The 22,303-nt window shown below is 47.5% G+C and overlaps 2 protein-coding genes across 6 annotated transcripts in view; both read left to right on the forward strand.

Annotated features, from left to right (window-relative positions):
- Positions 1-18,817, forward strand: part of golga1 (golgin A1) — a 45,723-nt gene extending 26,906 nt beyond the window's left edge. For 4 of the 5 annotated variants that reach the window (XM_056591485.1, XM_056591484.1, XM_056591483.1 and 1 more), the window contains 17 exons: positions 4-173; positions 6,417-6,549; positions 6,642-6,725; positions 6,828-6,953; positions 7,326-7,421; positions 7,588-7,683; positions 8,575-8,670; positions 8,902-9,054; positions 9,639-9,776; positions 9,920-10,009; positions 10,303-10,405; positions 10,763-10,935; positions 11,297-11,458; positions 13,633-13,692; positions 13,881-14,189; positions 16,230-16,316; positions 17,275-18,816. In XM_056591485.1, coding sequence (XP_056447460.1) covers positions 4-173; positions 6,417-6,549; positions 6,642-6,725; positions 6,828-6,953; positions 7,326-7,421; positions 7,588-7,683; positions 8,575-8,670; positions 8,902-9,054; positions 9,639-9,776; positions 9,920-10,009; positions 10,303-10,405; positions 10,763-10,935; positions 11,297-11,458; positions 13,633-13,692; positions 13,881-14,189; positions 16,230-16,316; positions 17,275-17,355 — 2,157 coding nt within the window. In that variant the 3' untranslated portion in view covers positions 17,356-18,816. Of the gene's footprint in view, positions 1-3; positions 174-6,416; positions 6,550-6,641; positions 6,726-6,827; positions 6,954-7,325; positions 7,422-7,587; positions 7,684-8,574; positions 8,671-8,901; positions 9,055-9,638; positions 9,777-9,919; positions 10,010-10,302; positions 10,406-10,762; positions 10,936-11,296; positions 11,459-13,632; positions 13,693-13,880; positions 14,190-16,229; positions 16,317-17,274 lie in introns of all 5 variants that reach the window. The other variant, XM_056591486.1, reaches the window with a different exon arrangement.
- A 112-nt stretch (positions 18,818-18,929) lies between these two features.
- On the forward strand, positions 18,930-21,283 carry rpl35 (ribosomal protein L35). Its single transcript, XM_056591488.1, has 4 exons — positions 18,930-19,035; positions 19,742-19,878; positions 20,682-20,763; positions 21,095-21,283. The coding sequence occupies exons 1-4, from the start codon at positions 19,033-19,035 to the stop codon at positions 21,242-21,244; spliced, it is 372 nt and encodes a 123-aa protein (XP_056447463.1). The 5' UTR covers positions 18,930-19,032; the 3' UTR covers positions 21,245-21,283.
- Positions 21,284-22,303: the final 1,020 nt, after the last annotated feature.

Genomic DNA, 22,303 nt, shown 5'->3' on the forward strand with positions numbered 1-22,303 from the left:
TAGTTGCTGAGGAAGGAGGAGCAGCTGAGCCAGCGGGAGAAGGAGCTGGAGGGGAAGGAGGTGCAGCTGCAGGCGGCCCGGCGGTCGCTGGCGGAGGCCCAGGGACGACTGCTCCTCCTGGGCCAGGAGCACCAGGAGATCAGCCAGCTGAACACAGAGCTGGAGATAGAGAGGTGAGAGACACAATGCCCTCCAGATAGGATTGGTTCGTTTTAGTTAGTGTCGGTTGGCATAAGTTAGTATAAGTATTAGTTTGTGTACATTTACGTGTGTAAAGTACGGAGAATCGGAGAGTTCACAATCAGCGAGTGGGCGTGTTGACGTGTGGATGTGGATGGACGTGTGCAGTCATGTGACTGGCACCATACCGGGAGCAAGGAGTGAAGCTGCTTGTACTGTTTTTTGTGTTCCAACTTTTCTCTACCTTCCACTCTTCTGCGGATACGTCTAAACAAATGCAGCATTGTTGTAACCGCAAAAAGAGTCAGCATTATGGAGTAGAAAGCCTCACCCGTCAATCTTCGAAGTGTTGTAAACAGAACACTGCGACTACTGCATACTTTCTGCGTCACGTCCTGCGCCACGTCCTGCCTCCTAGTCCTACACGCTCTACCCAAGCGCCACCCCTCGCCTGAATTATCCGGAGTATCTCCGCTACGTGTGAAAACGTCTGATGTGGCTCACCTCCGGCTGTGTGTTGCATGTGTGAAAGGGCAACTCGGATCATCCCCGGACCTGAATCTCCTGAGTGATCCGGAGTTCATGAGGGAAAAGCATATAAGCTAGCATTGGTGAATATTAGTTAGGATTAGCAGTAGCTAGGATTTAGTATGTGTATTAGTGTTGGTTCATATGAGTTGGTATTAATATTGGTTAAAGGTGCCATGACATGCTATTTTATGGGTGCTTTAATATAGGTATTAGTGGGCCACTAACAAAGCAATCAAAGACGTTCCCAAAATTCAGCCGTGGTGCAGAGTTACAGCCACTCCGAGCCAGTCGCACATTGAGCTTCCCCCAAATGCGCTGTATTGGTGTCTGTAGCTATAATGCAAATGAGGAGGAGCGAGGCGGGCCAAGGACGAGGGTGGGGGTGTGGCCCTGAGTAGCTTGCAGCCACGGTACCATGCACTCTGTTTACAGTGGATGTATCGCAATGGCGAGGTGCACACAGCCATTAGCCGTGTTCTGTAAATATTCTAGAACACACAGGAGTGCTGGAGCTCTATATCTAAATAATATCATATAGCCTACATAGATATCTATATCATATTGTAGTGACTAGGGATGGGCATTTGAAGAAATTTCCTTGATCGAGCATCGCTAGAGTTATCGATCAATTATCGATTAATCATTAACTTTTTTCTAGGCTATATTGAAATTCCCGTTGGTAGAAAATGCAGCATGTTTTTATCAATGAAATCTTTATTCCAACAATAATGTATGGGGCAACATTAATACAATACAGTTAACTTGAAGACCTACAACTGTTTAACAGTTTTAAAATAATAAATACAGGCATTATAGGTTATAGGCCTATGCGGCGCTCGTAAAGTCCGAACAATGCGCCTACAAGCGCTCTTAAAGGTTTGGAAACGATTCAACAAGACTAAATCTGTAGCCTATTCCAATTACAATAAGTAGCCAACTTATCGGACAACAATAATCAAACAAAGGCAGTAGGCTAAAAGTGGGCATTAAACGGTATAACTGTTTTGAAAAAACGGGGGGAAAAGGCCGACACATAATGCCTATAGGCTGCAGCCGGGTGCGCGGAAAAGGCTCGCAACAAAAAGATGAGCCACCCATTTACAAACAATTGCATGAACTAGTCTATCTAAAAGCAATACCTTATTGAACATATATAAGGCTGAACTTGTTGCTAAAATATCACAGTTTTGGCAAAATGTAACGACTCCAAGAGGCACCAAGCCGAAAGAAAAGCGGAGCGAGAGACAACACATTAAGAAAAAAAAGAGCGACTCACATACGGTGGTGACTGTCCCTACTGTCCATAGCATACAGTAACTCCAGCCTACATATTTTTGTTTAGGAATATAAGCATGTTAACATGCTCGCGGGTCAGACGCGAACGCAGCCTTGTAACTGTCAGTCCAGCAGCAGAAAACACCCGCTCTGACGGGACCGAAGTTGCGGGGATGCAGAGGTATTGTCGCGCTAACTTTGACAGGAACCTTCTTCCATTCACTTTCCACCAGTCGGCAGGGTGGTATTTCTCCCACATAGTGATATTCAATTAAAGGCTTCAAGACTCCTTTTGATCGATAACAATATAAATTGATCGACGCATTTCTTAACGATCGATTATCGAGCATCGATTAATTATGCCCATCCCTAGTAGTGACTACATTATGGGTTCGTGTTCCCCTGTTACTGATCGAGTAGGAGGGAACTGGCTATGAGTCACGGGGTCTAGGTGGACTGTTTTTGCGGTTGCACGAGTTGTACTAGCCATGCACTGTGAGGGATTGTTCTGCTCTGTTTCTTGGATTAAAACGGTTATTATTTACGTTGCCTACATCCTCCATTTCCTCCGGCACTACACTGGTGACCCCGACGTTCGTTTTTGTTATTTATTTGTTTACAAAAAACGCGCGAGCGAACACTGCAATTCTGCAACATGTCCGCCCGAGGAAGACGTTCACAGCGGCAGACATCACCATCTCCTGTCAGGGTGACGCAGGACGTGCGCACCCCCACTCTTAAGCTGCCAGAGTTCTGGGACTCAACGCCTGCTGCATGGTTTGCTATAGTGAAGGCACATCTCAACAACCATGCTGTGGCTATGTTGGGCAGCTCCATCGCAGCGCGTGGGGTGGGGTTTCTGTCCGCCCCCCCGATGACAAACAAATATGAGCGCCTCAAGGCCCTGCCCCTGGAGACATTTGAGCTGTCCACCGCAGAGAGGGTGCGCCCCTTATTTGACATGTCAGACTTGGGAGTAGAGAGGCCCTCTGCACGTATGGAGAGGATGCTAAACCTCCTCGGTACAGAAGACCCCATGATCCTCTTCACGGAGCTGTTTATGCGCACACTACCAGCTCAGGTCAGGATGGCGCTGGCTAACGCCACCATCGTTGGACCCCGCTCCCTGGCCAGGGACGCGGACCGGTTCGTCTTGGCCATGCCTCAACGGTCCCCCGACCTGCTTGCTCCCGCGGCTGCCCTGCCACCGGACCGTCGCAGGAGAGCGAAGGACGACGCCAGACCCTCTGGCCAGCAGTGTAACGCTGCGGGCCATTGTTTCTACCACGCCACTTTTGGCGCCAAGGCCAAACGGTGCCGCTTGCCCTGCTGTATTCCCCGCCAACTGGAGACGCCCCCTCTTCGAGGCGGTACACAGCTTGTCTCACCCAGGTAGGAAACCGTCCTCGGGGCTGGTGTCAGAGAAGTTCGTCTGGCACGGGCTCAAGAGAGATGTGAGGGCCTGGGTTGACACTTGCACTGCCTGTCAACGCGCCACGGTGCATCGCCATGTCAAGGCCCCCCTGGAAGAGTTCTCGGTGCCCGAGCGGAGGTTCGACCATGTCAACGTGGACCTGGTGGGACCCCTGCCCCCCTCGCACGGCTTCACCTACCTCTTTACCATGGTGGACAGGACGACGCGCTGGCCGGAAGCAGTCCCGCTCTCCTCAACGACAGCCCCCGACTTGGCCCGGGCGTTCATTGCGGTGTGGGACTCCCGCTACGGCACTCATGCTGACCCCTCCTCTGACCGTGGCCCGCAGTTTACTTCGGAGCTGTGGGCGGCGGGGGCAGAGAATCTGGGGGTCAAGCTCCACCGCACTACCGCCTACCACCCGCAGGCTAACAGACTTGTTGAGCGCTTTCATCGCTCCATGAAGGCTGCCCTTCGAGCCAGCCTCACGGACAGCAACTGGCTCGACAAACTGCCTTGGGTTATGCTGGAGCTCAGGACAGCGCCCAAGGAGGACCTCCGGTAATCGTCGGCCGAGCTGGGGTTCGGACAGCCGCTGTGGGTCCCTGGTGACTTCATCCCCAAGTCGACGGAGCCCTGGTCCGCCTCCGCTCATCGCGCCTCCCTGCTGGACGGCGCAAGGTCCTTGCCCCGGTCCCGACCAAGTGGCATGGCGTCCCTGCTTCGCAGGTGCCCCCGGAGCTGCAGTCAGCGGGTTACGTTTTCATCCGCCCTTGACGGCTACAGGGCTCCGCTACGACCTCCCCTATGATGGACCCTTCCATGTCATCGAGGCAGGAGCCAAGTACTTCTAGGTTGACATGGGGGGGTAAGCCTGAGTGTGTGTCTGTTGATCGCCTCAAACCGGCTCACTTGGACCTTGAACTGCCCCCAGACTTGGCTCTGCCACCGCGCAGGGGCCGCCCCCCGCCCGTCCTACCCCCCCTGTGCCCCCCCCCCTCCAGCCCCTACAAGCCCCCACAACTTGCGGCCCTCCTGTCGTCGCTTCCCCCCGCCCCGCCCAACAAGAGGATGTGATGGACGATGTCACGCCTCCTCCCGCACCTCCTGACTTAGCCTACAGTCGTAGGGGCCGGGCCATACGCCCTCCTCGCCGCGGGGATTTTGAATATTGAGGTGAAGACTGGGGGGGCTGGTGTAGTGACTACATTATGGGTTTGTGTTCCCCTCTTACTGATCGAGTGGGAGGGAACTGGCTATGAGTCACGGGGTCTAGGGGGACTGTTTTTGCGGTTGCACGAGTTGTTCTAGCCATGCACTGTGAGTGATTGTCCTTCTCTGTCTCTTGGAAAAACGGTTATTATTACGTTGCCTCCTTTTCCTCCAGCACTACAATATAATATATATTATCACGGCCAAAAGCTGTGTGAGCCGATATTATGAATCTCAAACGACCGCGTTGGGTTCTCCGACGTTCCTGGTTCTTCCACGTCCACATCAATGTGAAGTAGACTGAACCGCGACGAGGAGAAAGGGATTGTTGCCGGGTAGCGCTTAGGCACCTCCGCCTCCTGCAGCGCCGAGGCGGTGGTCCCTTGGCAGCGGGAAGCGGGGCTCAAGCAGGAGACATTCGCCGCCAACAATCCCTTTCTCCTCCATGTTGTGGTTCATAATCTTGAGGGAGTCAAAGACAAAGTTCCTTTCCCCCAATTCATTCTCATCCATGGCTGAGATAACCCCCACTACGAGTCTCGTTGTAGAAATACCAGAGACGAGAGTCCGACGTGTTGTCAGGGCCGGATCTACCATTAGGGCCCACGGCACTGTGCCCAGGGGCCCCAACCATTCCCAGCCAGTGGGGGGGCACCACACGAAAGAAACTTTTTTATTTTTTTTTATGAATGTTTGTACTCTTAAAATAGTTATACATGGTATTATTAAATAGGGTATTCAATTAAAATTCATTATTAAAACGAATGTCATAAGAACAGCAATATAGTGATTCTGAACAATATAGTGGCCTAATGTGACAGTTAACCCCCCTCTCATAACCTGTCAATTGAGCCAGTCCACCTATGGTGATTGATGACATTTTTTTTCCTGATTTTTTTCGGGGAGGGGGGGGGGGGGGCCTTCAGACATTTGTGCCCAGGGGCCTATGATTTGTTAATCCAGCCCTGCGTGTTGTGCGCCATAATACCAAAAGCAGAACGGTTATCCAAATAACAAGGAAGTGTACAACACTTGCGTTACAGTTCTGGACCTCTATATCTAAATAATATCATATAATACATATTATCACGGCCTGCTGCCGGATGCCCGCTGCCGGGCGGTGGTGCTTCGCGGCGGTGGTGCCTCGCGGCAACCGGCGGCATGTCGCAGTTCATGTACTTCAGGGAGTCAAAGCCAAAGTTCCTTTCCCCCAATTCCTTCTCAACCATGGCTGAGATAAACCCCACTACAGTCTCATTGTGGAAATACAAGAGACGTCAAAGAACCGACAAAAAACACTTGCGGTACAGTGTGTGTATTCACACACACACACACACACACACATGTGGCGCTCGCACGGTCGTGGCTCATTGGCGGGCCAAAGTCTCTGGGCGGGCCAGGCAGAGTAAGGGGAGGAGCTTACTGCAGTGTGACGACATAAGAAACCACATTCCAATTCAGCGCGCTTGAGCCTCTTTTTTTTCAAAGGCGAGCAGAACACCTAGTGCTCATTTTACACCGAACGCAAGTTTTAGCCACTGGGGAACCATAGGCAGCCTAGGGGAACTCATATTTATGTTAGGAAACCTCATAAAGTCAGATTTTCATGCCATGGCACCTTGGTATTGGTTAGAATTTGTTAGTATAGATAAGTAATAGTATTAGATGGTATTGGTGTTAGTTAGTATAAGTTAGTGTTTTTGGTTAATATTGGTTAGTAATAGTATAAGTTGGAATAGGGTTAGTATTGGTTACTACTTGTTTGAGTTAGTATTACTTAATGTTGCTTCTCATGTTGTGGCAGGGAGGAGCTGCTGGTGTCCCGGGACGAGGCGGAGAGCAAGGTCAGGGAGGCGGAGCAGAGGAGCAGGTTGGTGGAGCATAGGGGCAGGGAGCTGCAGGCGGTCATCCAGCAGGTCTCTGAGGACTTCCAGAAGGTAGGGGTGTGTGTGTGTGTGTGTCTGTGTCTGTCTGTCAGTCTGTGATTAATCTGCATGTGCATAGTCTTGATATATGTGTGTGTGTCCAGTCCCAGGCCTTGGTTTCTTGTCTGGAGCGGTCTCTCTACTCCTTACAGACAGAACACAACAACCTCAAGTTACAGCAGCACAAGGTGACAGTGGAGCCCTCAAGCTGGCTGTTTTATATCTATGTCAATATTTCGGTATCTTGTGCCATGTACCCTCTATCTATCTAGTGATATGTATGTCTCCAGGCGGAGGTGGTGGAGGAAGACCATGCCTCCACCCTATCAGAGCTCCAGGCCAAGGTGGTCAGTCTAGAGAGAAGGCTGCAGCAGGAATTCAGCCTGGACCAGCACCTCCAGGGGCTGATGGAGGAGGTCTACACCTACAAGCTACACCCTCCCTATCAACCCCCAGTCCTTCTCAGTCCCTCCCCTCACCCCCAATCCCTCAGCCTCAGTCCCTCCCCTCACCCTCAGTCCCTCCCCTCACCCCAGTCCCTCCCCTCACCCCAGTCCCTCCCCTCACCCCAGTCCCTCCCCTCACCCCAGTCCCTCCCCTCACCCTCAGTCCCTCCCCTCACCCCCAGTCCCTCATCCCCAGTCGCTCCCCTCACCCTCAGTCCCTCCCCTCACCCAAGTCCCTCCCCCCCCCACCCCCAGTGCCTCCCCTCCCTCCCAGTCCCTCCCCTCCCTCACTTACTCCCTTCTTCATACTCCCTGACCACCTGAATCTCCTCCTCTCCACAGAAGCGGGAGGTGGAGCAGAGACTGGAGAAGGCAAGGGAGGACCTGTTGGAGGCCAGGACAAGCCATGCGGACACTGTCAGCTCCCTAGAAGCACAGGTACACACATACACACAGACACACCATAGAGACACTCCCCAGCCAGCAAATGTCCCTTAAACAAAAAGGAGCTTAACATTCAACCTCTACTTCTGGTATTGTCACCCAGAATCTTTGCAGAGATACACTATCTCTATGTTCTAGACCCTACCTTGTGTCTCCTCAGGTGAGCATGGCCAGTGGCACGGTGGGCGAGCTGCAGACCCTCCTCCGACACAAGGAAGACTCGTCCAAGTCCTACCGAGAGAGAACCGACGCTCAGGTCAGACCCAGGACCCATAGTGCCCCCACCATCAGCCATTTACCCTCTAGTGAAATCACATGTTGGGGGCTCATCCAGGTGTTGAGTTTACACGGTCCAGATGGAGTGCAGGGCCGCCCCTTCAGTGGGGGTCCATCATGTAGGGCGGCCCCTTCAGCAGGTGGTCAAGATGGCGGAGGTGTGTAGGGCCACCCTTTAGCGGGGGGGTCATCTTGGATCCTGAGGCGGGGCCAAACAGTGTGAGGGGCCCAGTTAGTGTTTCCTGTGTTGTTAAGGATCAATTCATCCAAAGATCAACTTATTTGCGAGTGCAAGATGGAGGTTTCAGAAGTCTATTTTAACAAATCTGGTTATAAAGGGGCCAGTTTATTACACAGGATGATTGGGACCCATCTAGCGACACTTTGTTTCAGGATGTTGGTGTCCGGGCACTTTCCACAAGCTGTGGGTAAAGTGAAGTTTACCATTGGTTTTGTTTGCCAAGCAGGGATTCGGACAATAGGAAGATGATGCTATTGTTGAAGTTATGGTTCTGTCTTTTTGATCTGTGATTAATGGTCAGCCATATCACGTTTGTTGTGGTTCAGCCGGTTGTTTCCAGTAAAAACCTGTTCCATGTGACACATGTCTACAGACCCCTGCCACTTGCAATATGAGTCCAAACTAATTTGAAGTGAAAGAAAATGTCCCCAAGATCTGAAGTTTCTTTTCCGTTTCTGAAGTCATCATAATGCCCCTGGGTGGACCCTCACACTTGTGATGTCACTATGGCTTCCTTTTGAAATGTCTTGTAATGGATGATCAAAACCAGCACACCCACCACCACCACGATGGTGGCGGTGGAGTAGTGGTGGTGGTTGTGCTCCATGACCCCTCCCTGTCTCCCTGCAGATCACAGCCCTCGAGCAGCAGGTGGTGGAGGCAAGAGGGAAGGTCCAGAGAGCTGAGCGGGAGATCACTGAGCTGCAGGACGAGCTGAGCACAATGGTGAGGAGCAGCAGCTGAGAACCAAGACTCACACAGTCTTGAACACCCAATAAAAATGTTCCATGGATTCATGAATTCACCATCATTCATAAAATACGATGTATTGTATTAATCCTAGATGGGATATGTTGGTATCACAGTAGAAATGACAGGACAATGGTAGAAAAACATTATACGAGACGAGTAAGATTCAGTAAATAATGTGTATGCGTTTCTCTCTCTGCTCCTCAGCAAACAGGTTGGTTATCCGAGAAGGCATCGCTGGACCAGCAGTTGGTGGTAGAGAAGCAGCTCAGAGAGGACACCAATGATAGACTAGAGCAGGAGAAGGCCATCGTCAAATCAGAGAGCCAGACCATGCAGGAGGCTCTATGCCTCAGGATGGTGAGACAAGATTGGCCAAGTGTTTTCAATAATCATTTAAATACTGTTGTTACACCGACTAGGTGTACTCTTGCCTCAGCCCATCGTTTCTGCTTGTTAGAAACCTGTCAACAAACGCAGTGCGTTTCTAGTATGGTGTATAGAGTAGACACTTTCAGAATGCTTGGAGGACTTTCTGGGGGAAATTATTCACAGCATGCTGCTGTAGCTCTATGCGCATCTGCATAATTTTAATTATTTACATTGTTATATGTATTATATTATAACTTATTAAACTAGATCTTGTAGCCAGAGATGAGTCTGGGTTAAGAACATAGAGAAAATAGTCTAGCTAGTACAGTCATGGGGAAGTAGAGGAGCAGATCTCACCTGAGATGTGAGGATCAGGTCTCCGTGGTGACCGCAGAGTGCATAGGAGACGTTGCAGAACCCCCTCTATTGCCTCCGAAGGGGGGAGGTAGACGGAGTGTGACAGATTTATACCTGACTCTCCAATATAGTATAGGGTTGTTTGATTGTTTGGTTGTTTGATATGTATATGCATTGAGGTGCTTCGCTCCCATTCATGTGTGTCTCACTTCCAGAGGGAGGTGGAGGAGGACAAGAGGTGTATGGAGGAGGAGAAGCGGAGTCTCGAGGAGGCGAAGAGGGGTATGGAGGAGGAGAGGGACAAGGCCTTCACCTCCCTCCAGGCCCGGGCAGAGGAGCTGACTGCAGCCAGGGTAAGAGCACACTGCTCTCCTTAAGGCCAACATAAACTTCTGCAGCCATCGTTTTCAGGTTCAAGTGTGTGTGTGTGTGTGTGTGTGTGTGTGTGTGTGTGTGTGTGTGTGTGCGTGTGCGTGCGTGCGTGCGTGCGCGCTAGGCGGAGGTGGTCAGCCGTCAGACAGTGAGTGTGGAGATAGCCATGGCTCTTGAGGACAGCAGGAGGCAGAAGGAGGAACTTCAAGCACAGGTCACACACTCACCATATGACATTGGGTTAAATCTTTTGCGTGATTTTATCTTCTGTGGTTAGACGTTGGTGTTCTACAAGTCTGGCTTTCTTATTTTTTTAATGAATGAATATTGCCAACCACAACATCGTTTATGCAAATTACCTCTTTAGGATAACCTCATGCAAATACTGCAGAAGCAGAGAATCCCGATCGTCACATTAATGGATTTCTGTCCCCCTTCCCTCGTGGACATGGCCTTAGTGCTGCCTTTGTCCTTTCGTGACCTTTAGTTTGGTATTCCAAATCTCAGGTGGGAGACCTGCTGAAGTCCCATGATGAAGTGCAACAGAAAGTGACCGGTCTCACTAATCAGCTGGCCAAGAGAGAGGAGCAGATTACTATGCTCAAGAATGGTATGAACCTTATACGAGCCCCTAATGTGATTATGTGTAAGATTCCACCTTACAGGGCTGATTTGCATTTGGTTTACCATCAGGTATTTTCGCCTTATGCAGCCTCTGGTGGTCTTTAAAAGTGTGTTTATGGTCACTTAGTTATGTAAATTCTTCTCTTGATCATGTTGATTAAACATTGATTTAAACATTGATTTAAACATTGAGTTATATTAGTTTTATTTTGTACGAAATGAGGCTATATGTATGTGCCATTCCAACTAGTTTGCTTAGAATTTGTATATTTTATTTTGTATACAAATTATTAGCGTCTTCTGGTTGACGTCCCTCCAGTGTTTAACTCTGACCCTATCTCAGACCTCGAGGCATCCAGGGGAGGTGTTGTGGAGCTCCAGGCCCAGGTCCAGGCCCAGCTGGAGGGCCAGCGAGCCCAGGCTAAGCAGCAGGAGGCGGAGAAGGACCAGCAGCTGGCCTGCCTCCAGGAGGACGCCGTCAGCCAATTACAGCTGTTGGACTCCTGCCAATCACGGGTCAGGACTGCACACCTTTCTACACGTAAAATATGACGAAGGCTCCCGTAGGGTGTAGGGCTGTAGTTTGGAGGCTTTATTTTGGATTCTAATGTGTGGTGAGGAGTCAGTATTGTGACTTTCTTTATTCCAATAGAATCAATAATAATAGTTAATTATTTACTGCTGTTTTATCTTATATGTTGGCCCTTGAGGACCTATGGATTCCCAGTCCTCTTCCTACGCTGCTGCACACATCTTTGTGGTCCACATTGAAAAATGGAGAAGGATAATAAAGCATTCATTCAGGGCATTTAGAAGACGCTTTCATCCAGAGCGACTTCAATGTAGCTCCAGACTGAGGAGTCTCCTCTGTCTGCAGATCTCCTTCCTGGAAGTGGAGGTGGAGACCCTGACGGAGCAGCTCCAGCCCCCGGATACCTGCGTCCCGCCGGAGCTAAACGGGGCGGTGACGGTAGACGACCTCGACCTGCTCCAGAAGACCAACCGAGACCTGGAGCAGCAGCTGGCCGACAAGAACCGGGTCTGCAGCCTCACTTATCCTCCTATGTAACCTACCATGTAAATGGAGAGGTGGACGTTTATATAACCTACCGTGTGAACGGAGAGGTGGACGTTTATATAACCTACCGTGTGAATGGAGAGGTGGACGTTTATATAACCTACCGTGTGAATGGAGAGGTGGACGTTTATATAACCTACCATGTAAATGGAGTGGTGGACGTTTATATAACCTACCGTGTGAACGGAGAGGTGGACGTTTATATAACCTACCGTGTGAACGGAGAGGTGGACGTTTATATAACCTACCGTGTGAACGGAGAGGTGGACGTTTATATAACCTACCGTGTGAATGGAGAGGTGGACGTTTATATAACCTACCGTGTGAACGGAGAGGTGGACGTTTATATAACCTACCATGTAAATGGAGTGGTGGACGTTTATATAACCTACCGTGTGAACGGAGAGGTGGACGTTTATATAACCTACCGTGTGAACGGAGAGGTGGACGTTTATATAACCTACCGTGTGAATGGAGAGGTGGACGTTTATATAACCTACCATGTAAATGGAGAGGTGGACGTTTATATAACCTACCATGTGAACGGAGAGGTGGACGTTTATATAACCTACCGTGTGAACGGAGAGGTGGACGTTTATATAACCTACCGTGTGAATGGAGAGGTGGACGTTTATATAACCTACCATGTAAATGGAGAGGTGGACGTTTATATAACCTACCGTGTGAACGGAGAGGTGGACGTTTATATAACCTACCGTGTGAACGGAGAGGTGGACGTTTATATAACCTACCGTGTGAATGGAGAGGTGGACGTTTATATAACCTACCGTGTGAATGGAGAGGTGGACGTTTATATAACCTACCGTGTGAATGGAGAGGTGGACGTTTATATAACCTAACATGTGAATGGAGATGTCTACTTCTATCTAATCTGCCAGGTGAATGGAGGTGTGGACGTTTACATTCAGCCATTAAGCAGACAACACTTCAAAAGTACCGCCCAAGTGAAGCTGTGAATGGTCAAAGCATATGGCGACACATTAGTGCCATAATTCAGTAATGTGATAAAAGATGCATTCGGGCGTATTATATTATTCCACACACGTAGATATTAACTGCGAGCGCGCAAATGATCTCTGCGCGCGCAAAACAGCCTCTCACGCGCGCAAAACAGCCTCTCGCGCACGCAAATTACCTCAGCGCGCGCAAAACCACTCGCGAAAGATGTTTTTACGCTCTTGCTCGAATTTAATTTTTGCACTATGGGGGAGGGAACCAAGGCAGGGCGGGCTTTCCTATGATTGGCCGTTTCTGAAGCACGATATTTGATTGACAGCCCTCCTCAGCCCTCCTCTCATTCAATTCTGAATTGTACAGTAAATGGCTGAAACGATAGTTACGTATTGTAACTCCAGATTCTATGAGTATAGGCGCAGCCTTTTAAGTGTCGGCCTCATTGTCCCTTAAATAGCTGAAGAAAAGCTGTTTATTGGGAGCAGAACGTCCGCCGGCGCCCGACTATATCTGCGAAATGGGGACGTCGTTGAGGCACGCCGCACGCGGACGTAATTGAGGCCCACGCTGTTGGTGGTCGGGGATTACAAATTTTTCAGTGCTACGGCTCACGCCTAGGGATAACCCAATAGCAATAGCCTTAAAAGGCTGTGCCTATACTCATAGAATCTAGAGTTACAATAAGTAACTATCGTTTCAGCCATTTACTGTACAATTCAGAATTGAATGAGAGGAGGGCTGAGGAGGGCTGTCAATCAAATATCGCGCTTCAGAAACGGCCAATCATAGGAAAGCCCGCCCTCCCTTGGTTCCCTCCCCCATAGTGCCAAAATTAAATTCGAGCGAGAGCGTAAAAACATCTTTCGCGAGAGGTTTTACGCGCGCTGAGGTAATTTGCGCGCGCGAGAGGCTGTTTTGCGCGCGCTGAGGTAATTTGCGCGCGCGAGAGGCTGTTTTGCGCGCGCTGAGGTAATTTGCGCGCGCGAGAGGCTGTTTTGCGCGCGCAGAGATCATTTGCGCGCTCGCAGTTAATATCTACGTGTGTGGAATAATATAACACGCCCGAATGCATCTTTTATCACATTAGTGAATTATGGCACTAATGTGTCGCCATAAAAGCAGACTATGTTTAAACAGATGTTGTTTCTTGTGTTCTGCAGACCATCAAGCAGCTGCAGCAGAGGTTAGCTGAGCTGAAGAGAACCTTCCAGAAGGAGCTGGTGGGTGAAACGCCTTGAGCTGGTCACATGTCTCTGATGTTTTTATTTACAAAAATGACTTGTGTATGCGCAATAAGATATTTGAGCATGGTGATTGCTTACCATGGTATTCTTCATTAGACTCACAGGAAGTATACAATGTAAAAGCACTACGTAGCAGTATTCATGGTACCTGTGGATGTTTCCAGAAGCTGAAGCCAGACCTGGAGCCCCAGGGGAGAGTGGAGAGGGCAACAGAGGACCGGGGAGAGAGGCAGGACCAACGGCCCAGCAGTGATCCTCTAGCAACCACCTGCACCTCCTTCACCACCTCCTCCCCTGCCCCTCCTCCAGGCCCCGCCCCCTTACCTGGCCTGGCCACGCCCCGCCGCCCCACCTCCACCTCCACCTGCACCGTCACCGTCACCAACACCTCCGACCTCAACGACTCACGGGAGATCAACTTTGAGTACCTGAAACATGTGGTGCTCAAGTTCATGTCGTGCCGCGAGGCTGAGGTGAGAAGGTCTGGGTTTGGTCTAGGGCAGAGGACTGTAATCCTCTGCCCGGGTCTGGACCAAGACGGCATCCTATCCAGAGCCCAACCTATGACGCATAAATTAATGAGAATTATTACACTTTGACTGAGTGATTCTAGTTCTAATGGATCACTTTCTAGCCATCACGGCAATGGTTTAGCGGCCGAGGAATCTCTGAGACCAATTGCATTGTAAATGTGACGCTACTCAGCCAATCAAATCCAAATATCCGACAAGCATTTTTACAAGTTAGTGAGTGAGAAACACAAACAAATGGAGACGAGAACTAACAAAAAATGAAATTCAACAGGGCAATCAGCATCAGCTTATATTCAAGTATGGACAGACTCTTGTTCATTCTTCACAAAGGCAGTTAAAAAGCAGTATGTCTCATGTTCCGAGACTGTGGCGATTGAATATGTGAACATGGTCGGCTCCACATAAAGCTGTGAGGCATTTTCTCCTATAAGAACAATTGGTCCAGCCTCACCAATGAATACATGTGTATGAGAATGGCCCTCATACCATTCCAACACAGATTTTACCAATTTTTGAGAGAAGTGCACACTTAAAGCGAATGTGCACTTATCTCACTGAACCAGAGAATGCAGGGGTATGGGATATAAGAGCGAAAGAAAAAGATGGGAGGTATCAAAGCATCATCAAAGCATTTAAGTAGATACAATGTTTTGATATTGTTGATCAAATTGGTCAAGACTGTTAAGATTTGAAATGGAGTTAACAAACAAGTAAAAAACAGAAACTCAAGCATTTTCCTCAATTAAAAAATATATATATGCCCTTATTTTTTAAGATGGAGTTTTTCCAAAGTTCTGGTTGTTATGGATTTGATAATGAAATTTCCTTTTTTAAATGAGAAAAATATTTATTTTTATTTGTTACATTTACATTTAGGGCATATTGTAGTAAATGTATTCAAAGCAAAGTACAATAAATGAATTTGTCAGAAGAAAGACAAACAATATATCGCTGTGTGTACAGTAAGGTTTTTCATAGAACTAAGTGCCAAGTACGAACAATCGCTAGGTTAACCCATTCTCCTCAAAGCTAGGATAAGATGCTACACGATACTAAGTACTATCTTTAAGTGCCAGGACGTAAAACATACAATAACTGCGTACATTAATTGAATCTTGAGTCTCTTGCGGAAGCTTGTGAGCCACTCTGCGGTCCTGACATCGGCAGGGAGCTCGTTCCACCACTGGGCCAAAACAGAAAAAAAGAGTTGTGACTTTGATGATCGAACTTTGCTTGCCCGTAGTGATGGCGTACCATCTTCTTGAACCTAATGCAAGCTCCTACAGGGAGCCAGTGGAGGTGCCGGAAGAGGGGGGTCACATGGGAGAATTTAGGTAGATTGAACAGGAGGCGTGCGGCAGCGTTCTGGATATGCTGCATAGGTTTGAACACGGACGCAGGGAGTCTACCCAGGAGCTTGCAGTAGTCAAGGCAGTAGTTGTCAGGGTGGCAGTGATAGGAAGAAACGTGTTATGTGTTAACAGAGCATAATGATCTAGTATGTAGGGAGAACAGAAGGTGTCCCAGTACAGAGCCTTGAGGGACGCCAGTGTCAAGAGTGCAGAGTTTGGACAAGGAGCCATTAAATTTGCCTGAGAGGTGCGATTCATCAGGTAGGATGTGAACCAGGATAGCGCAGAGTCAGCAAAGGCAAGTTCGGCGAGAGTGGCGAGGAGGATCTGGTGGTTCACGGTGCTGAACGCCGCAGACAGGTCGAGGAGAATGAGAGGGACGAGGCTCTGGCAGAACTGAGTGACTCAGTCAATGCGAGTAGAGCCGTCTCAGTGGAGTGTGCATTTTAAGCCTAACTGATGAGGGTGACGTAGCTTATGTGGACCTCTGCTCCAAAAATGGGGACATAGAGATCCACCTTTTTAGGAGCATAATTTGGGTTTATGTGTTTGATTGCTCAGTGTGTGATAGGTTGATGTGACCACTCTGGCTGACTCCGCAAGGTGATGATGTTTCTCTGATCCTCAGGCCTTCCATCTGATCCGAGCCGTCTCCGTTCTGCTCAACTTCACGCGAGAGGAGGAGGACTTGTTGAAGAAGACACTAGAGTACAAGGTGGGCAGCGCACCCACACAGCAGGGTTTACCTCCACAAGAACATCTCCAAGGCCTCTTAGTGACTCTCTCTCTTGAGTGTTTTGTGAACGTTTAAGAGTAACTAACTTTCAGTCCAACCACAATGTCTGGAGTAACATAGATATGAACATCCGGTCTACCGTCTACGTAACAATTGGTGTAACGTAGACCAACCAGGAGATCTGTTGTATCGTAGAACAACCAGAGGATCTGGTGTAACATAGACCAACCAGGAGATCTGGTGTAACATAGACCAACCAGGAGATCTGATGTAACGTAGTAGACCAACCAGGAGATCTGGTGTAACGCAGACCAACCAGGGCCCAGTTTTTTTTTTTTTATAATCTGGATCAAATTGATCCGGATTGCTATCCAGGATCACCTGATCCATCTTACTTTTTTGCCGTTTTTGAACGGCATTGTATTGGATCACTGTGATCCAAATATTAAATTTCAGGATAACCAACTGAATCCACCCTTCCGATGGGAACAGGTAAACCTTTTTTTTTTTTATCAAATAGAACCCCAACCGAGTTCAAAGTTTTGAATAACCCAAAGGGCAATTTTGATCCAGATCAAATTTAAAATCGGATTACATGATCTGATTTTAGTTCGTAATTTCTCTTTAGCTTTGAAAAACCCATTTCCAAGATTTTATTCAATCCGTGATCTGAAATCCCACTGGATTTCTTTTGAAAAACTGGGCCAAGGAGATCTGGTGTAACGTAGACCAACCATGAGATCTGGTGTAACGTAGACCTTATCAAACAGGTGTTTCCTATTTTGTTTTTGGTGCAGCGCTTACACTTTGGGAACACATTTCGACCCAGAATATTGCCCTCTCAGATACAATGATTACTTTGGGTTATTGGTCCCCTAATATTCCTAGGAGTAATAAAGATATTGTGAAGCTGATATTTCATGTGATCTTTTGCTAGATGTCCTGGTTTGGATCCAAGCCCTCTCCTAAAGGGAGCATCCGACCTTCTATCTCTGGAGCTGCTGCACAATGGAGCTGATGAAGAGAACCTGGACACCACCATGATGACTCTGAGCTTTAATCTGTTTCCAACTCTGCTTTCAAATGTTCCTTTTTTCTGCTTTTTTATATCACGATAATGGAGCTTTTTTGGAGTTTCTTCAGAGTGATCAGGAGACAAACAGAACTATTTATTATCTCTTGTGAAGCTTTGGATTGTTTTTTACTTTCAGGTGACGAGTGGACAAGGGCATCTATGGAAGAATGATTGGGAACCAGGTTTAGGAAAGGGGTTTGATATCAGGACCTAGTTACAGGGCCAGAGAGACAAGGAGGTGTGTCTTGCTGGGCCGAGGGGAGGGGCTTCCAGGGACAGGTGTTAGATACAGGGCTTACCAGGCGTTTGCTCTAAACTCTGGGGGTTAGGGCTGGGCACTGGGTTCCATCCAGAATCAAAACATGACACTTACTGGGCCTTCCAACCCCCTCCAAACCTGTTGTCTGTACAAAGCTGACAAGGTCCGCTTGAAGACTCATCCTGCAGGGCTTCCAGGGCCTACACGACTCAGACCTGTGGGAACTGGTGGTTACCGGTTGGTGGTGCTGGTGAATGAAGGGTAAAGGTTGATCAGCGGACATGCACATACCTTGACCTGCCTTGTGTCGCTGTAGAGGAACTGACATTCCACATATTATATACATAAGGTATGATATTTATACATATGGAAATGTTAATTTGCATTCAGAACTTTATAAGTGAGGAGTGGACACGATATGATCGCCTCAGTATTTATAGTCCTGTTACCACAGTGCTATGATGTTTGTACTGTATTACAATGCTGTGATCTGTGTACCAGAGTGATGTTGTTTTGATGAAAGCGCCACAATATCTGCATGCCTCCTGATGGCGCTCCTAAGGGGTGGGTGTGTGTCTCTCTCTCTCTCTCTCTCTCTCTCTCTCTCTCTCTCTCTCTCTCTCTCTCTCTCTCTCTCTCTCTCTCTCTGGGATAGAACCAGCTCTCTTCTCAAAGATATAAAAAATAAAAAAAACTTTATGCAAAAAATGATATGTACAGTGGTTCAGCATGCTTGCAATAGGATTGAAGCGGTAGGTTTTCAATCGACCGAGATATCGATGAAGGGGGATGTAGAGTCTTTACATATGAAACGGTAAAATAAAAGTTTAAGCTAGAAATGGCTGGGGTTTCACCCAAGGATTTACATACTGTCAACAAACAAGAGTGATGCACTTCTGTGACTTGCTTTCACTGTCTTCTGTGTGTTGGAATCTCAGCAAATACTGTACAATCACTACAGATTTTCATGTTTCAATTTAACAATATCTGTCAGCACAATCTGTCTCATTTATTAATAAAAGATGTATGAGTTTTCGTGAACTTGACTTAATTAAACACATTCATATTTTCCGTGACACATGCACTCATTAGAGTTAAGGGTACTCTCTATTTCATATATTTTCCTCCACTTTTCAATTTAATGCTCCATGAAAACAAATGTCCTCATTGGTTTGGCATTCTTGATTTGTAACACTCATTGATGTTTATAATGATGTGCTGTATTGGTATTATGACTATTAGGTCCTCCGTGACGCGAGGGGGAGCCTTTTCTGGAGGAGATAAGCCCCGCCCTTGCCGGAAGCTACTTCTTCTCGCCGCGCACCACATCCGGTCTTTCCAACAGGGCAGCGAGGAGCAACATGGTGAGTGAAATATCTCCTCGGAAAAACTGCTAATTTACATGTTATTCGTAAATCAAAACGCCGTAGTTTGTCCTACATTTTTCGCCTCAGGTTGTTAGCTCGTCAATTATGTGTATTTAGCTCGACTAGCTCCGTAGAATTTGGGTTTTGAACGTTATCAGTCGTATCCACGCGGTCGTGTATCGGTCTGTGGGCCGTGTGCAGCCGATACATAAAGCCATGCGGATGAACCGCATAATGTGTATATTGACTATAATATAATTACGTGCATAAACTAGGTATTATATTGTCATATTAACTGCGTTAATGAGAGCCTTCTGATGTTTAGCTGGACCGCTGCTTTGGTTCGGATGGATCGTTTTTTAAAGCTCTGTTTTACCGAACCATTGGGGGCTCACTGCCTGAGAAGCATTTTTAGGCCTAATGTCGCTAAATCACAACTCGGAACAGTACTTGTTGGTTAAATATAGTCTACGTGTGCGTCGTGTGTTACAAAACGGAAAATATAGATCCACTTCTGGCATTTGGTCTGTGATGATACTTTTGAGCTGATGTTTCTCTGATGAATAACCGCTTACCAAAAGACTGAGACCAGAGATGAACAGTGGTTTATTTTTAAAACTACCCTTCCAATTAACGCCGTAATTTATTTTGGTTGTCTTATAAAGGTACTGTACTTTCTAACACTTTGACGTTTTATCCTCAGGCAAAGATCAAGGCTCGAGATCTGCGGGGCAAGAAGAAGGAGGAGCTGCTGAAGCAGCTGGACGACCTGAAGAACGAGCTGTCCCAGCTCCGCGTCGCCAAGGTCACCGGTGGAGCAGCCTCCAAGCTCTCCAAGATGTAAGTGTCTGTTTAGGGGTATAATTGATTGGCGGTTGATGACGGATTGAACCTGAGTTTCTGTTTTGGCATCTGGTCTGGGATGATACTTATGAGCTGATATTTCTCTGATGAATAACCGCTTACCAAAAGACTGAGACCCAAGATGACATGGTTATTGGCTTATAAAATGTATGGTTGTATTAAAATCAGTTTGCCATGTTCCTCAACCCACCCAGATGTTTGCCGAAGTCATAGGATGTCTTCTTGGCTCATCGGCAGTGACTGTACTGTTTCACACTGTCTTCAAACAGCTCTCTTGGACTGTTGGTGTCCGAACTGATTATCACTTGATGACTGCAAACCTTCTGAAGTTTTACTTAACATGTGGGAAAGATCAGGGAAAGTATTTTGTGAAGAAGGAACATAACCGTGTAATGTTCGGCGTACTCGCTTAATGTGATTTTTTGTTTAAGGGTATGCTGGTCATTGTATCCCAGATGGGTTAATGAGTGGATGGGGCATCAGTGGCCTACTAGTTAAGGAGTTGGACCGGTAACCGGAGGTTGGCGGCTTGAGTCCCGACCGCTACACAAAAATGTGGACGTGGCGAGTAGATGTGCAGCACTCTCCTACGTCCTCATCCACGGATGAGGTGTCCTCCAGCAAAGACACCTCAAAACTGCTCCCCGGGCACTGGCTGCCCACTGCGATAGCTCGACAATATCTTCAGACGGGAGCACCCAAGGCAACTAGTGTGCCAAGAGGGAAAAAGTGATGATGATGGTAGACTATGAAATTCTAACCTGCCTTGTTTCTTTCAGCCGTGTTGTCCGAAAATCCATCGCCAGAGTCCTCACCGTCATCAACCAGACACAGAAGGAGAACCTGAGGAAGTTCTACAAGGTGAGAATGAAGCACGGGTCTGAAGATGGCTCCAACAATGCTAGTAAAGATGTTGCTTCTGGTCTGAGATGATACTTTTGAGCTGATGTTTCTCTGATGAATAACCGCTTACCAAAAGACTGAGACCAGAGAGGACCACTATATGTCTATCTTTTAAAGGCCTACAAATCCTTTATATTCTCTGGTTAAATGTGAAACATTTTAGTCTTGTACAGCCTGATTCTTAGCCCCTTTAAATTATATGTAAAAGGTTTATACCTGCACTGTATAACTCATTGATCCAGCAGGAATTAATTGAGTTCTGTTGACCAAAATTGTGTTCCTTCTGTAGGGCAAGAAGTACAAGCCCCTGGACCTTAGACCCAAGAAGACCCGTGCTCTGCGACGCGAGCTCACCAAAAGTGAGCAGAGTCTGAGGACCAAGAAGCAGCAGCGCAAGGACCTTATTTATGCTGTGCGCAAGTTCGCAGTCAAGGCTTAAAGGTTTCTTTCAATTGCTTCAATAAAAAAATGAAAACTCGCTTTCTGTCTTCCGTTATTAGCAAGTGATGTCTGTTGCTACTTTGGGACGTCCCATTTAATGTTGACTGACAGGGGTTCCATGTGCCCAGCTACTCTGATCGGTTGGAGTTTAGTCAGTAAATGTACAAAGGGAGAAATCAAATTTTACTGGAAGAAAATGTCCTGAAAGGTTCCTTTTATGTGTAATAATCCTGGGCCTACAAACTTCCCAACCATGGTCCTCTTCAGGACAATAAGCTATCCTTCGTATATAATATCACAATGGGTTCATCATTGAAAGGCTACAAATATTATGTCCAGATGGTGCTAAGTGGTTGGATTATTTTCAGACTTAATATTATTCTGGGTATATTCAGAAATATACATAAAATTATACATTTCTTCATGAGGCATAAAGCAGCATTGGCAAAAATATTAGGCAGTGGCACAAGCCTTTTTTCGGCATGAACTAAAAAGCTGTTTCTTTAATGTGATGCACACGGTCATGTTGGTTTTAGAAGTAAACCGGTTAGCCTAGGCTACATGATGAGGGTCTGAACAGAAGACTCAAAAGTGGCGTCGCGTCTTCACTTTATACCGCGTTTAGACGAGCGTTTTCGGGGGAAATCTGCGTGCATACGGTGACAAGTGTTTTTATGCATGTCAGATGGCTAGGTGGTGCTGTGCTGTGATACACTATCACACTTGTCTGAGCGCATGCGTTGAATCTTCCTTCTCTTATCTGCGCAGCGAAAACCAAAACATAATTACAGATCCTTCTCTTTTCAGTAATACTATCTGTACATATCGTGGAAAGACTCCTGTAAGTTTATTAGAGCTGCCAGAGCAGCTTGCTTGACGGTCCGACGCATGGAAATAATCCAACATGTTTTATTTCCCTGTACTGGCGCTCTGTGTGACGTAAACGCGTACGCGACGTGAGCAGAGTTATGCGTCATGGCAGTGTGCGGAGCGTATTCAAGTTTTCCACTCTGGAGGGTATTTTCAGATTTTTGCTTTTTTAAGCATCAAAAACGCC

Source organism: Gadus chalcogrammus, chromosome 6, assembly GCF_026213295.1.
Source record: "Gadus chalcogrammus isolate NIFS_2021 chromosome 6, NIFS_Gcha_1.0, whole genome shotgun sequence".
NCBI lineage: Eukaryota > Metazoa > Chordata > Actinopteri > Gadiformes > Gadidae > Gadus > Gadus chalcogrammus.